Source organism: Paramisgurnus dabryanus, chromosome 14 (assembly GCF_030506205.2).
Source record: "Paramisgurnus dabryanus chromosome 14, PD_genome_1.1, whole genome shotgun sequence".
Taxonomy (NCBI): domain Eukaryota; kingdom Metazoa; phylum Chordata; class Actinopteri; order Cypriniformes; family Cobitidae; genus Paramisgurnus; species Paramisgurnus dabryanus.
This window is the reverse complement of record NC_133350.1, coordinates 31,548,578-31,565,981: the sequence shown is the minus strand read 5'-3', so window position 1 is coordinate 31,565,981 and position 17,404 is coordinate 31,548,578. Positions and strand designations below refer to the sequence as shown.

The following is a 17,404-nucleotide window of genomic DNA, read 5'->3' as shown; positions in this document are numbered from 1 at the left end:
TTACGTATATTGGATTACCCTTTTGCCTTGTTTGCATGGCTTTTTAATAAACTTCTGCATTTGGATTCTACCATTAGTCTCAGCTTGTTACAACCTACTTAACCATATTTTGGGGAAAAACTGTCTAAAAGTGGGCAAAACCTCTTTTTTAAAGACATCCTCATTATTAAAACATCCTTATTATGCAATAAAATGTAGTAAAAATGTTTTTTAAATTGCAAGAAGAAGAAATTATTTTAGGGTAAATGTATTTATAATTATTAAAACATAAAGTCTATCCTTTTAGATAGCTAAGTAAATCAATGTAATATGTGTGCGTGCGGCGCATGTGTGTGTGTGTGTGTGTGTGTGTGTGTGTGTGTGTGTGTGTGTGTGTGTGTGTGTGTGTGTGTGTGTGTGTGTGTGTGTGTGTGTGTGTGTGTGTGTGTGTGTGTGTGTGTGCATGCGTGCATGTGTGTGATTTGATGATTTTCTCACCTTGCTCTGAAAACTAAAGATGGTGACACACAAACAAACCACAGCAGTGATACCAACACAAAGCACTACAGACTTTGTATTGTAGAAACTGTTGGAGTTAACATAATAGAACATTATGGTAAGTACATTAGTATGTTAAAGAAAGTGTGTTTTACAGTGTGTGTTTAAGAACACGTGTAAATAAAAAATCATATATGAGAAACATACAATACAAATGTCATTACCTGGAAATAAAGCCCAACATGCAAGCCATGCTCAGTGTCTGCAGGCCACAATGTTTGAAAGAACAAACAAAATAAATAACAGAAAAAAATCAGAATTAAAAGAATGTTTATGTAATATGATGCTATATGAAGGAATTGAGGCACTAGAAAAAAATTCATTTACTAGATTTCTATGTACTGTACACAGTAAAACTCCTAGGGGTGGTTTCACAGACAGGGATTAGCTGAAACCAGGACTAGGCCTTAGTTTAATTAGGAATTATAACTAGTTTTATACTGTATCTAGAACGGGATTCGGGTGTAATGATCCTTTTCCTTTGTTCAGTTAATTTTATATACGTGACGCAAACGCTGCTGTTACCCATACTGGTCGAGAGCGGTGAACGTTAAAAGATTTGTGCAGCACACTGCATGTGAGTGTATGTTGTTTAATAAGATCTTTTATACTCAGAATAAGATTGCATAATTGTGTTTTCTTTTTTTGTCCTATTCTATGTGTGTGCATTTTAGATATTGTTGACAGTTAATACTGGTGGTAAAGGGGAACACTGAAAGACCTATCAGCTGCATTGTATTTTGCTAAACGCGAGGCTGCAGCAACTCTCTGTTGGGTCTGGTATGCATTAAAAGAAACTGTAAAATGGTATGTTTGTTTAACTGATTTGTGTATTGGGATTTTAATGATTATAATAAATTAATGTTTTTAAATGGGTTTAAGATATACTGTGAAGCATTGTTTTATTTAGAGATTGGATTAATACCTTTATTTGGAATTATGTAATGGTGCTGTGTAACATGGGTTAATGTGTTATATTTGTGTATTTAATTCCATATATTGTCTTTTTTGTAGAGTGCTATGTGCTCGTAGTCCTGTTGATCACTGTTTTCCCTACCTTAATATTTTGTGTAGTTTATTTGGTTCATTGGATTTGAAGCTGATTATTTACTTTCAGTTTTGTTTGTCTGATTTATTTTCTATCGGCCCGTGGTTACTTTGTCTCCGTACTGACTTATAGTGCTCTTAACATCAGTAGGACAATACTACATCAGGTTGCGGACTATCTATGACAATCAGAGGGGGGGGTATTCACTATTAATTTTACAAGTGTGGTGTGTATTGTGTGGGTTTTGTTTTGCACTTTGGTTTATCTGATTTGTTTCTTTATATCCTTTTTTGAAGTGTATTGTGAAGTGGCTAACCCCTCGTTAGAAATAACCTTTGTGCACGTATGCTGGTTTAAGTCCTGAGTACGATTAAGTCAAGAGAGAAACCCATTAAATAAATGTATTGATTTAATGCAATATTGGTCTGAGTGCATTCATTTATTTGAATAACTGTGCGGGAAGCCCTTTGTGGGATCTCCTACCCATGTAAATTGGAGTGGCGTAGTCACTGACAGTTAGAGTCACCTATCTGGCTACAGTGTGTATATATGATTCTATCTTACAGAGTTTCAAAAAGTAACACTAAAGCAGAGTCAAAAGCTGCAATCTTTCACTTTTGCCTCTATATCACCATCTCTGTTTGAAACCTAAAATTACAACTTGCTTGTAGAGTTATTTTGTAGAGAATGATAAGTTTAACTTCTAAACAACTGTTGTCAGAACAAAATACAAGTGCTCAACTATTCCAGCATCCACACATGTGATATAGTAGACAAATCTTCTTTCTGATGTGATGTAATCACAAGTCAAATGGATATTTCTCACAAAAATGATCACAATTAATCTCCAGTTTGTGTTTTAGATTCATTTGAAGTCACCATTGTGGTGATTAGTGTTTCCTTTAGTTAGGCATTTGTCCTCTGACTTTCTCTGAACTAATGCTCCACTTTTAAAAATTGCAACAGCGTTTCAATAAGAGCACTTATGCGTTGCTTGATGTAGAATAAATCCTATCATCTCATCTAAAATTGCTTGTTTAAAAACATTAATATATGAAGTGAATATATAAGAGAAATGTATAGAATAAAGCATAAAAATATGATTCTCTATGCAAATGACACAGTTTTGAATAAGAGTGCTTTGATGCTATAGTGTGGTTTTTTTGGGTTCAGAGAGACTTTATGACTTCTGATACAAATCTCAACAATGGTGACAGTAAAAGGTAAGGAAGTTGCACAATTTTGTAACATGAAGTTGCAACATGAAGTTGTTGATTGTCACCATGGTTGAGGTTTACAGGCTGATTGTTGATGTCTCAGGGTGTCTGACTGAAACCACAGATTAGATTTTTGTAAAAAATTAACTCTTAAGGTTATGGATTTACAGCACAGGAACATCACAGGTTTGACAGAACATAAAATTATAACTTACATTTAGTGATTTTTTTAGTTTGAGATCATTGAATCACAATACTTAACAACTAGTATACCAACAGTTTAAGACTTCATATATGTTACCTCCCTCTGCTCTAACAGATGTGTTTTATAAATACAATGAATAAAAGAAGAGTAACTCAAAACTTTAAGACCCAATTGCCCAACTAATGGAAACACTAATCAGTACAATGGTGACTCACTTTTAAAAAAATTAAAAGCAATGTTTCTCTATCATTTACATAACAGTCAAACAAGTCAGCATAATAAACAGTTGTTGTTTTAAACATTGTGTGAACATTAAAACATGACATTGTCATAACGTTTAAAAATGGTAAAATGTAACATTCCTCTAACGTTGAGACAACACAAAAACGTCCTTAGAACGTCAAGAAAACTGGACACTTTTTCCGTTGGCAGAACGTTTTTGGGAACCTTGGGAACTTTCAGGGAACGTTCTTAGAACTTTTTTCTGTTAGCTGGGATGGAGTCATCCTGTATACACACACAGCAGTGTTAATTTAACTCTGGGGATTTCAGCTATTGCATTTAATATTTTGACCTTCTTCATCATTTTACTATTACTTTCTACAAAAAAATTAAATAAAAATCTAGCAGGAACAATTCAAGAGTTTGGTTCCAAAACGCAATAATTCCATTTTGACAAATTTTGGTAAAAACGTGTTTTCTATACCAAGAAAGTGTCAAGATGAAAACCACTATTTTCTGTTACAAACTTTCACATAGCATCTTTAGGTTATAAAAACATAAAAAATTCAAATCCATAACTTTATTTTCAAAGATTAAGGCAATAAAGGCAATAAATCCATGACAAGTTTTTATTCAAAATGCTATAAATCTATTGAATCAATAGCCTATATAAATGTGCATTCATCTTTGCCATGTTATATTCATTTAGTTGAACAGTTGTACACACTGATTAAAAAAATAAACATTAATGTCATTAATCAAAACACTTACTTTGTCATATTAAGAACACTGTCATTGCTGCGATTATACTTGACGTCGTCGCTTAACGTTTTTTACAGCGATCAGCTGTACAATATTTTGGTCCTGCTCGATTTTCGTTGACTTTGAGTAAAATTATGGAAAGTTTTTCATAAGATCCCCTGGGGTCAATGTGTTATCATGACAGAAACTTAATGCTGTCGGCCCGGGCAAACAAGCGATCGTCTCCCGAGTGCCTCTTGCGTAAATTATTAGATGTTGATGGCGTACGTTTCTTTCCCGTCACAGAAAACCATCACAGGTTTATCAATGGTATTAAAGTATTATTTTGTTTTTGTTTGTTTGTTGATCACGAAGTACAAAGTAGATGAGGAAAACTAGGACTCCGTGTACTCAACGCGCCGCCATTGTTTGTTTACATTGCGTGAATGGCGCTGTAGTTTCTGGAACGGATTTATTGCGTTCTGTAAAAAAGGAGGAGTGGCGTTTATTGCGTTTTGGGAAAAAAGGGAGAAAAGATGAAAGAATAACATGGCGGATATTGGATTTTGCGTAAAATTAAGAATTTACTTTTTAATACTGACCTGATATAATACTGATTCTTGCAGTAACTCATTTTTTTTTCAAAAATGGCGTTTATTGCGTTTTGGAACCAAACTCTTCAATTCTAAAATTAAGTTGATTTGACACGGAATGACCAGCAGGTGTTCACCATTAATGTCTTAATCATCACTCCATTATCTCATTAACTTTAACACTGCTTCAGTGTTAATTTAACACTCTGTAGATTGGGACCATATATACTCCCAGCAGTGTTAATTTAACACTGGGAGTTTTACTGTGTAATAACGACTTAAACACATGGTCAAACTTCTTTGGTGCATGGGACTCTTATCCTAGCAGGCATGCATGCAAGTGTTAATAGAATAAATTTTGAATACCGTTAAAACGTTTTGGGTCGCTCTATCATAATTTTTCCTACATTTTAGTACGGCGATCAACAGAAGTCATCATACTACAATATATGAAAACACACACAAACAGAAAAAACACCAGAAAATTGTGATGCATCCAGGGGCGTTGCTAGACATAAAGCTGAACTGTGGAACGTGCCCCCATTAACTTACTTTTTCTCAAAAGCCTGTTGCGTGCAGAAGTGTGCAGTACAATAGTTGCTAACCTATTATCCCTACACTGCAACAAATAATAGGAAATTAGAGGTTCTCAGCCATATAGTTACTGCCAACTTTTTATGTAGTGTCCTTAACTTATGAATTAAATATAAATGTTATATCTGAATCTCAGATCTCGCACCTGGGGCCTCATTTATCAAGCGTTCGTAAGCACAGAAGTGTGCGTAAAGTGTGCGTAGAAATGTGTGTAAATATACGCACACCTCGGAGTATGCGTATGCAGAGCATCTAGTGGTAGAATAGCGATACTACACAGGACCGTCCATCCCCAGCGTTAAAAGAACACTTTGTCTATTTATTATCCACCCCCAGGTGTTAAAATTGATTACTGTTAATAAAGTTAATAAAGATTACTGCAAATCAGTGTTGAATTTAATTAATTAAATTAGTGTCTAACCCTATGTAAGAAAGCTCCGTCAAATGCTTGACACAGTGCAATGGCTTATCTTGCATTATTGAAAGACTTGGCAAATAATCCATTCCGCCGGGAGCGCGTTTTCAAAGATCGCGCCGATGATGATGGTTATGCGGCTGTCCAAGTTTGTCATTGTCTGTCCTCCTACATTTTTTTTTTTTTTTTGGCTGATAATTTAATGTCAAACCACTTTTTTATTTCTAGAAGTGTTCTCATACCCAATGGAATTAAACTCACTGGTAACATGTTCCCATGCAGATTTGTTTTCTTTTGTTAGTCATTCCTCCCGCACTAAGTGAACCAAACAGGATGTGTTATTAGGATTAAACCTCATCCACCAGTAACTCAATTTCTGTGTCTGTAAAGTTCCTCTTTTATGCTCTCTTTGCCATTATTGCGATGAGGGAAGGTGTTGTCACCATATATGGTTCATCGGAGGGGTTTCGGAATGCAAATGACCATGAACGTGCACGAGCATGGTGCTTAAGGACACATGGGATTTATCATTAAGGATTTCTTACTGATGTGCGTACGGACCACATGCGCACGTTTGACAAATCCCGATTTTTTTGTACTTAGGCACATTCTAAATTTCATTCGTATGAACAAATATAGAGCATTTTCTACGCAATGTTGATAAATGAGGCCCCTGGACTTCTGTGTTTGCGACTGCAAGGGTTGCCAGATCAAAACCAGCCCAATGATTATTAAAAACTATTCCAAAAGCATTCCAATGACCATTCACAGTCCAATCACCAGCAAATTCTGAATGAAATCCTTCCATCTTCAATCCACTGAAAAAATCAGAAACAGTTTAAAAGTAGCCACATTCTTAAAGTCGCAATAAAACTGAAATTAAAAAATTGTAATTTGTTTTGGAATTATTTTTTTTACAAATAACTTTTCTGTAAGCTTTATATTTTTTTTGATTATGTCAAAAATGCAGATTTCCTCCCCTCCTCGAAACGATCTCTCTTTATTTCTCGTCATATGGTATGGCAGGTGGGCGGGGGCTGGGAAAAGATTGCAGCGATTAGCAAATAGCAACATGACCCAACTTCAAATGATCCAACCAGTTCTTGATGGGCAAATTCAAGCCCCGGCCTACCTTTTTACATTTCAGAAGCCATTTCACTCAGATATATGTCACCACGGGGGAAAAAAGACAATCGCTATGTCCATTTTTTATTGCAACTTTAACTCTGCATAAGAAGCAGCGGACCTGGCAACACTGTCACGCGTCGACATTGATTTCTCCATGCGTTTTGGGTTACTACTATGTTGCAATGCATACAGATTTTTTTTGTGCAGCAATTATCAATGTAAATTAATACACCAACAATTCAAGTAAATTGTTAAAATAAAAACTTGTGCCCCAGTAAAAGGGGTCTAGCGATGCCCCTGGATGCTTCTTAATCAGTTTGACAGAACAGGCACAGCAAACACAACCAAATTATGTTTCAAGGGGATGCCAGCAAATGGTTAACACAGCTGGGGTTCATTACTTGTTGCCTCCTCTGTAATCTTTTCCAGAATTTGTAAAAATGTATTCTTGAGCTTGACCTTATCAATCTGCGCTCATATTGACTAATTTGTCTTCTTTATTATTATTTAAACATATACCTTTAACATTTTCACATATTAAAATAAACATTTTTAACAGATACTCACAAAAATTGTAAGTAGAATGAGATTCCAGGGAAACTGCCTCCTGTATCACAGAAACAAAAAAATGAACACTATTACATTATAATGTTTTCCTTATGTCCCATATGTGGAATTATGTGTTTAATCAGTATATAACCACAACAACTGACCTTAAATCACCACAGCAAGCCAATGAGATATAAGTGACAAGAAACAGAAGACTGCAAAATAAAAACAACTATTGTTAAAGATCAGTTGTTATCACATATAAAAACATTGGCTATAGTTTTATTCTTGGTAAAAAAATATTAACACAGTGCCTCTGGTACAATAAGTACATTAGAATAATTTATTGCATTTAATACCATATACATTTATTACATTTTCAATAATTTATTGAAATAAATAAAAGTGTGACATACTTGGATATGGAGTATAAAACGGGATGTGTTTGAATATACATCCTTACTGGAGTACTAAAAAAAGGCAGATAAAGAATTAGGACCATGGGAAATCAATTACTGGGCAATTGCAAAAATAAAATATAAATAAATATGTTTATCGAAGCATACACTAGTATAAAATCAGTATTTTTAATGATAAGAAGAGTTGAAATTACTCACTAGAATGTAAAGAGAGCAATGACTGCCATTGATGTAAAGAGCTGCAGCATCAAAATCGAATAAACCTGCATTACAGAGTTAGATTTATTATAGACATTTCCAATTTATGTTTCATAGACCATAGAAAGTTTTAGATACCTTTCTTATAAAGATTTGTCTAATGTACATATTGTCCCAGGAAAATGATCCATCACCATAGTAACCAGGACATCCTGTGAGGAATATGGGATGAACATATGACAAGAAAATACAAAGCAAAACACTACAGCAGATTTAATTAAGAAAGAAACGAAACCTGCATTTGCCTCTTCATAGCTTGGAGGCATGTGTCCTTCAACACTTTCAACCGGGGTGACCTGTAAATACAAAGTATATTACAGCTACACAGTAAAAATACATGAACATATACAGTACAATCTGTGGTAAGAAATCCTCAAGTAATGAAAAGTAATTGGGTAAAATAACACCATATTTCTATTTGAGTATACTATAACTGCAGTTTAGTGAAAGCACATGGTTATGATTCAATTATAGAGATTTTCAGACCAAGCCAACTGATACAGAACATAAACATATCTGATGCCTTAACATCAACACAACACAATTTTTAGTTGGAGTCATTTTATTATTTTGTGTATACTGAATAAATTATGTTCTTAACAAAGATTATTTTGTTGTCTCTGCAACTTGAATGCTTGTCCAAAACATGTCCAAATATCTGAAACAGAGTCATCTAAACAAACTACTTTACATTAACCAAGAGTTTGAGAGTTCCCAGTCCCACTATGGTTCAGAGATTGTTTATTTTTTTAACTTAAATACATTTACATACATTTCAATTAATCATTTAGCAGACGCTTTTATCCAAAGCAACTTACAAATAAAGTTAACAATAGAAGCAATTAGAACAACACAAGCAGTGTAATAAAACACAAGGTTATTTATTTATTTATAACAGAAAAAATGTGGAACAGATCCAGAGAAGGTACATGATAGCGATTTAAAGAGCACCAATTATGCTAATAAATTAGCACGTTAGCACGTTATTGTAATATCCCATAGTACATACATGTTATTAAAACTTGAACTAATGCCTTGTGAGTCTTATAAATTGCTTACATACCTCACCGATTTCTGCATGTCTGGAAAACGCTCGGATTTAGTTCCTGTCTCCGCCTCCCAAAATGTCTAGTGTATTCGGATTGGTCAAATGACTACTCAACTGTTATTGGTCAACTGGGTTCGGCGTGTGTTTGAAAGGTTACGCCCCTGACTACGCGTGGATTTTCCGGTTCTGACTGAGAGTCACATGCAACGTAAACAAGCGCTATATTTCTCTATAAACGATGGTGTCTGTACTGCCTTACCACTTCAAGCTCGATCCAGAGAGTTCAGACGGCCGTTACGATGTAAACGATCTCCGTCAATGAACGCGATTGGATTTAACTTTTTTAGGTGTCCTTAGCTCTGCCAGAATGCTAAACGAAGACGAAAATGTGTTGCAAAGACATCCAAAAGGTAATTATAACGTACTACATTACTTTGCAAACTATATGGAAACACCAAATGTAGCACATAGAAGGTTTTATTTGAAATGATTATAAAACTATTTCACTTATTAACATTATTTTACTATAGTAAACTTTATTATAAAAGACCGCTTACATACTATATTACTGTGCAAACTATATGGAAACACCAAATGTAGCACATAGAAAGTATTTGTTGAAATGATTATAAAACTATTTCACTTATTAACATTATTTTACTATTGTAAACTTTATTATAAAAGACTGTTACATAGTATATTACTGTGCAAACTATATGGAAACACCAAATGTAGCACAAAGAAAGTATTAATTGAAATGAATGTTCTACATTATTTCACTATGGTAAAGTTTATTATGAAAAACTGCTTACTTATAAGTGCTATGTTTTTACTTATTAGGTTTTAAGGAGAATGCAACATGTTCCAGGGCCTCTTACCTGCGTGATTCATCATCCAGGTTTTGCACAAATTGTCTAAATCCCTACACACAGAACATTTATTGTACCGACTATAAGCCTTTGAGGTGCAGGACTAGAGTAAGTTTTATTACATTTTTAAACCAATAACACTAAAGTATTATTATAGTAACAAAGTACCCAAAAGAACAAAAGATGCAACTTTAAAGAAAATATAATAGTCAGTCAAAAGTTTTTTTTATTTATTACAAATATATATTTAAATGTTAAACAATATACAAATAAACATACTTTAGTAACCATATTGTGCTCTTCCCACCAAACATGAGACGTCTCCCCGACGTGCAGATCATGTCTATATTAGGTCGGTTGGTCCAGGCCCTTATCTGTACGTCTATACAACGTGCAGATCAGGTACAGTATCTGGACGTCTGACTATGACCCCTCTTGGACGTCAGGTAGACGTCCAAAAGGGGTTCGGGAAATCAATACAAAAACATTTTATACAAATGTGGTCTATGAGTTCTGAGTCAAAAAACATAAACATCACGTGTATTTTTGTAGAAAAATTTTGTAAAGCTGATAAAATAATGTAATCTTTATATATGAATGTGTGTTCAAAAACATAGCACTGCTCATAGATAAAGTTCCACCTTAAATGCTGTCTCTCTCTCTCTCTCTCTCTCTCTCTCTCTCTCTCTCTCGCTCTCTTTAATTAACAGAGATGTATATGCTGACGTTTTATTGAAAATGTTTTGTCACCATAATGACGATCAGTGATTCCTTTAGTTGGGTAGTTTGACTCTTTGACTTTTTGTAGTAGTGTTTGGTCTTTGTAAGAGTGTTTGCTAAAGCATGTTATTTGCTGCAAAGAAAATTTGTTATAAACAAAACTCACATGTGGATCTTACAACTTCATTCAAAGTTTACCAAGAGTAATACCACATATGTGAAGTCCGTAAATTCATTTTGTAAACCATGTAGTATTGTCTCAATTTCTCAGTTGATTTGAGGTGTCACATCCAACTTATTATTTAGGTTCATACCACCACTGGAAAGCGCTTATATACAATTAACAGTCCAGATTTCATTGTCACATATGCAGACATCAAGAATCAGCCCATGAATCGCAACAGTGGTGACAATCTCTGGACTCATGAGTTTTATAATACGCTGGTGCAATGCATTGCAACATTTAGAAAAATCACCATCATTGTGATTCATGAGCTGATTCTTGATGTCTGCATCTGTGTCATTACAGCCACGAGGTTTCATTTTCAGTTACAGTAGGCAGCAATATGCATCGAAGTATGTTCATTGTAGCTCCAAACAAAACTGAGATCGAGGTTTACTTCTAAACTTAATTTATGATGTTTTATCTGTGTTGTTAGTTCAGTTAAGTTATATAATATCATCACTTCTGACCATCAATGTAATTAATGTGAAGCCCCAAGTTAGGTGCATTGGTAACAAACGCTTGGTGCAATAATAATGTGTTTTAAAAAACACCATCATCAAGCACACACACTACAGTATAAAAAAAGAGTCAAACTACCCAACTAAAGGAAACACTGATCACCATGATGGTGACAAAACATGTTCAATAAAACATCAGAATCTTGTAAATTCTCAAAAACGAGCAGGTAGAAATGACAAAATATTGAGTGAATTTGGTTTGTTTAGTCAGTATGGTCCTACTTCAAAACAATGCTTTGTTAAAACAACTTTTTGTAATGGTGATGACATTGTTTTAGAGAATGTACATGTAACAATTATCCAGCGAGAGCAAGTGTGGGAGGGAGAGTGAAGTTCACCTCACTTCACTTCAATAATTGAACGATAGAGAGAGAGAGAGAGAGAGAGAGAGAGAGAGAGAGAGAGAGAGAGAGAGAGAGAGAGAGAGAGAGAGAGAGCGCTTAATTGCACCTTAATGTTTGTTAATATTGTGTTATTGTATGTTTCTCGTTTTATGTATAATGCTTTGGCAATATTGTAAGTGACACAATCATGCCAATAAAGTTCTTTAAATTGAAATTTAATTGAGAGAGAGAGAGCGAGCAAGATTGCAGACGCAGACAGTTAAGGTGGAACTGGTATATTTGGGAATTATCTATAAGCAAAAAAATTTAACATTTATTCATATAGAAAGATTATATATACACATATAATGTTTAAAAAGGCCACATTTTAAATAGTTTTACTTTGCGTGGAGGTCCCCTTTACATCAATCTTGGATGTTCAGAACAGGTCATAAAAAGACGTCATAAAAACTTTCATTCTGGCTCCTCATGGGACGTCGAAATGACGTCTTTTTAAGACGCTTTGCTCAGTGGGTTGTTTCAAAAATTGTTCAATTCATTTCTTACAGCTATCTATTCAGATAAATGGCATATCAAAGCTTTGTCAGCTGGTGCTATTTAAGACGACACTATAAGGTTATCATCCTGTCGTGTGTTGTTCTCCAGATACGCTTGGAGCTTCCTGATCAGATCGGTCACAATTTTGGCTTTCGACGACCCCTGCACTGAAGATGGCATGCAATCACGTCCTCCTTTGAAGGTCTCTCAAACTGTGATGCCAGGTCCATTGGAATCGGGGTTTCCTTCAGCTTATCTTCAAATACCTCATCAAACACAAGCCTGATCACATCCTCCACATAACTTTAGAAATATTGCAGTCAATAAATCTTTTGTTTTGATCATTTATTTCCCTGCTTCATACATTAAGTTTTTAATTATGAATGTATTTGAAATAAAACATTACTGCTTACGGTATGTCACTTGTGTGTTTTGGGAACATAGCCTTGTACTTTTCCTCTCCTGCTTTTGTTACGGCTTGGTGACATTGTAATGGATGGCTGCAAGGTACAAATACCTGTAAAATATAAACAAGCAATTAATTTATTGTAAAAGTAAATACTACTTTATTTAACACAGTTACTAAAATACTTAAATACCTGCACAGCATTCCAATAAATGAGAAAATCAATTTTTTTTGCTGCAAATCTGAAATCTCAGGCTACGGACGGCAAAGGCATCCACTGATGATGATGATGGAAACATTGTGAAACGATGCTACTGCCTGGGTTCCTATTATTATGCAGAGAAAAAAAACTTTGTCATCATCAGTTATACATTTAAGACTGGTAGTGGTTTCACTAGGTAAATACATAATGTGTTAAACACCTTTGCTCCTCATATGCCAGTCTGACTCCTTGTACTGTGTGTAATGATGTTGCATGTTTGCATACAGTGTATAAGGATGTGTACAGCTGCGAATCTAGGATATAGACAAATAAAACAAACATTTATTCAGTCAAAAAGAAATATTATAACAATAGAGTACAACGACTATAAATCGTTAGACTATTCATTAAAACGTTAATGTATTACATATTACATGGCCCAACATTAGCAACACACATTATGTGTTTACTTCGTTTCAAAATCTAAGAAAGCTTCAAGTAAAAACAACAGTAAAATACATATAACTTTAAACAAATCATCTGTACTTAGAGTTTCTTGAGTTTGATCATGAGAACAAATTTTACCGGTAACAGTTTAGCTGGCATTTGTATTTGTATTTATCTTAGCAACTTAGCAAGTTTGTAAACATGTCTAAACCAACATCGATAAAAAAAACGAAAGCCTGCATAATTCAACATACACGTGTGTAAATATGGTACGTTGTTTATGAAATACAGTATTACAACACAAGACAATTAGCTTGCAAGCTTAGCTCTACACGCACATTATGTTAATCTCCGGTTACCGGTTACGTAACGTACAGTAAAAGGCAAATAATAAACATGAATACTTACAGTCTGTGATCCAGAAGTGCACAGTAATCCAACTTTCAAGAGGAGACGTCGCGCAAATCCAGCTTCGGTTCATGAGAAGCAGTTATTGTGAAAACTCCGTGAACAACTTCTGACTGGATTTTTCCGGAACCGTATTAAACATGATGTCCTCTGTGGAAGTCCATAAAGTGCTATTTTGCCCTCGCATCTAAAGAGACAGCGTCTACTCGAGAGATTTAATCGCTTAAACAATGAAACAAGAGTTTGCAAACAGAGTCAAAGCAGGGACTCACAACCTCCGCCATTTTAGCTCTCTTCTGACTCGGCGCTCCCCACCCCCGTCTTTGAGGGCGTACCCAAGCAAAGCAGAGAGGGCTGAACTATGATAATGTTGGTCTTATCTACGTCACTAATCCCAGGAAGTAAACTGTTGCCTACAATCCGAGTGTTTTTTGTAGTCCTCGAACGTTAGAGACGATAACTCGCGTCATCGTTTTCTTTGAGGTATGTACTTTTTGAATATCGTTAGCATGTACTAATGCACACTTACACACAAAAGGATGTTTAAAAACGTGTATCCCATAATAGGTGCTCTTTAAATGACTTAAAGGGGACATATTATGAGATTTTTTTTAAGATGTAAACTAGATCAAAATGTAGGTCTGAGCAAAGTGTGCCGTTTTGGGTGTGTCATTTAAAATGCAAATGAGCGGCTGAAGTGCAAACACTGATCACAATGATGGTGGTTTCTTGTAATTGAAACTCAATTGTGCTGTCAAGTCCTTCTTTTCTTTCTCTTTCTCTTTGAACTAAATGGCAGTGCTGTGGTTGGATAGTGCAGATAAAGGGGGCGGTATTACCTTATTCTAACATCACAATAGGAGCCAAATTACAATGACCTATTTTTTCACATGCTTGGAAAGAATGGTTTACCAAAACTAAGTTACTGGGTTGATCTTTTTCACATTTTCTAGGTTGACAGAAGCACTGGGGACACAACTATAGCAATTAAACATGGAAAAAGTCAGATTTTCATAATATGTCCCCTTTAAATTATTAGGTTTGCTTATTAGGTCACTATATTAAAGGTTTTGATAGGGTCTAAATGCATGAATGGCTAAAGTATATTGTCACCTTACCAATGTTTACGTCTCTCTCAACTTAAAATAAAATAAGCTAAAAATAAACAAAAATGATACTCTATAGTTAGGTTTGGTGATGGATTAGCTGCTTACATTTGTTTAAAAAAACAGAATCAGGATCTATTAATATAGACAAAATATTCCATTTACAGATATATAACAGTGTATAGGCTTTCCACATGACTACACATTGTGTTTAAATTTAGACAAACCACTATTTCATAATATTAATATAATATTTATATTGTTGAGTCTCTTGACTGTTCTATTGTCAGTAAATGATCAAATTTATTCTTACCTTCTTCTGTGTCATCTTTTTTGTAGTTTTGCAAATATTCTTACTGCTCTGTTGTTATCCGATTATATATATATATATATATATATATATATATATATATATATATATTTATATCCAGAGTTAACGTCAATAAAAGTTAAGGGAAATCTATAAATAAATGTCTTTCCTCCAGCTGAATATTGCAGTTGACTCCTTAATGCTGAGATCTGGTCACTTGTCCAGACTACTGCACTGGGAGTGTGTCTTCATTTATAGTATCTATTCAGGTTAATCCTTCTCAAATACACATAACCCCCACCACTCCACCAACACACAAGACTTCACAGGTTCATTCTAGCAATGTCTCAATGTCCCGGATAACACGTTAAGAGTGAGTAGGAATGTACCATCTCCAGCACACAGGGATTAGGCTTACCTTCATCTGTGGTACAACCCTGTTCACACACTATCCTATTGTGCTATATTAAGAGTATTGAAGATTAAAGAAACACATCATCTATGGGTAATCATTAAACGGTAAGACATACTGCATGAAACAGATATAAAGATCATTTCAGGTTTGTTGGATCTGAGTCAAACAGGCGGTTGTAGTATGAATAGGGCATTACGATGAGTAAATACCATGTAAAAAATTTGTTATGCAGCTGTTTGCCAGTAACTTAGTGTAAATTTAAATGTATGTTATTTACTTTTAACAGTTTGTTAGTTAAATGAACATTAAAAAAGTATTTATATTTAGAGAATAAAACTATAAAATAACAGCTTCATGCAAAGCATTCTGGGAACCAGAAGTCCTCATTAACCCTTTTCTGTATTTATTTTATTTCAGATATTGCATGAGGCTGTTATTTTAGTTTTATTCTGTAAAGATAAAGATTTTTGTCAATATTTCATGTTCATTTAACTTTGGACAAACTGTTGCCAGTAAATGACATACATTTTAATCTATAGTAAGTTACTGGTAAACAGCTGCCAGTAGTACTGTCATTTCTACAGATATTTTTTACAGTGTAACAATGAGTGAATAAAACTGAACATATATAATACAGGAATAATAACAGGACATAAACACTGACAAATCAATAGCTTACATGTTGTTATGAATAGCATATTTAGTTAAATTTTGTCCTGATTGTTCCCAGATGATACTAGTCTTTTATATAAGAATGTATTGTAGACTTGTATTTAAACAAGCAAAAAATAAAACTTGCATTTCTTCAGCAGCTATTGAAAGTGGTGGAACAGATGTATTTCAGAAGGGACAAATAGAAAAACACAAGCAAAGAAAACATTTGACCACCAGACCTGACCTGAATCCCATTGAAAGTCTTTTAGTATGTGCTTTAGAGAAAGTATCTCCCATCATCAATAGAAGATATCTGTGAAAAAGAACTCTGAATGGAAACAAATACTGCATTAGGTTTTGAAACAATGATGACACTGAATGTGATTTAAAGCTTGCGGTGCGTAGATAGGAGTTTTCCTTACTCAAACATGTTCTGAGGGCAGAAAGAATGTGATTGGTTCACAAAAACGACCAATCAAAATGCTCGTTACTGGTTTAAGCCCTCGGCGGAGCCTCCAAGGCAGCTTCTGCAGTGAAGCAGTTCGAGCTCACCGTTGGTCAGATGAGTAGCGCAGATATGGTAAGATAGGAACGAGACTGTTTTTGAATTCAGCTCGAAACGTTCCGAGCATTTAAGTGACACGTTTTCACGTGTCCGTGGCACGACTTTCTTTTTCGTGCCAGTTTCACATATTAGTTATTCAATTTTTTTTCCTTTTATCAAACCATTGTTGCTTGGGATTGGGGTTAGATTTGTGGTTTTCGGCACATTATACTGTTTTCGCGCGAGGATAAAGTTTGGTTTGGGTTAGAATGGCATTGATTATACGTTTATTTGTCAGAAATTTAAATTGTTCTTGCTTGGAGTTGGGGTTAGAGTTGGGTTAGGGTGAGGATGTCATTTTATGTAACAGAAAGTTGTTCTAACCTCAATCCCAAGCGACAATGGTAAGAAAATAGGAAAAACAATTGAATAACTAATATGTGAAACTGACACGAAAAAGAAAGTCGTGCCACGGACACGTGAAAACGCGTCACTTAAATGCTCGGAACGTTTCGAGCTGAATTCAAAAACAGTCTCGTTCCTATCTTACCATATCTGCGCTACTCATCTGACCAACGGTGAGCTCGAACTGCTTCACTGCAGAAGCTGCCTTGGAGGCTCCGCCGAGGGCTTAAACCAGTAACGAGCATTTTGATTGGTCGTTTTTGTGAACCAATCACATTCTTTCTGCCCTCAGAACATGTTTGAGTAAGGAAAACTCCTA

At 34.9% G+C, this 17,404-nt stretch overlaps 1 protein-coding gene and 1 long non-coding RNA gene across 3 annotated transcripts in view; both read right to left on the bottom strand.

Moving 5' to 3' along the window:
- Positions 1–16,533, bottom strand: part of faim2b (Fas apoptotic inhibitory molecule 2b) — a 31,380-nt gene extending 14,847 nt beyond the window's left edge. Inside the window, exons 1-9 of one of the 2 annotated variants that reach the window (XM_073811763.1) lie at positions 16,381–16,533; positions 8,162–8,222; positions 8,005–8,078; positions 7,867–7,931; positions 7,666–7,719; positions 7,414–7,464; positions 7,268–7,307; positions 702–739; positions 478–565 (exon numbers count right to left, since the gene is read on the bottom strand). In XM_073811763.1, the coding sequence (XP_073667864.1) occupies positions 478–565; positions 702–739; positions 7,268–7,307; positions 7,414–7,464; positions 7,666–7,719; positions 7,867–7,931; positions 8,005–8,078; positions 8,162–8,192 (441 nt within the window). In that variant the 5' untranslated portion in view covers positions 8,193–8,222; positions 16,381–16,533. Of the gene's footprint in view, positions 1–477; positions 566–701; positions 740–7,267; positions 7,308–7,413; positions 7,465–7,665; positions 7,720–7,866; positions 7,932–8,004; positions 8,079–8,161; positions 8,295–16,380 lie in introns of those variants that run through there. The other variant, XM_073811764.1, reaches the window with a different exon arrangement.
- LOC135747308 (uncharacterized) lies at positions 12,189–15,040 on the bottom strand. Its single transcript, XR_010531836.2, has 5 exons — positions 13,652–15,040; positions 13,017–13,110; positions 12,788–12,920; positions 12,602–12,705; positions 12,189–12,491 (listed from the first exon to the last, which is right to left on the bottom strand). It is a non-coding gene; the product is annotated as an uncharacterized lncRNA (long non-coding RNA).
- Positions 16,534–17,404: the final 871 nt, after the last annotated feature.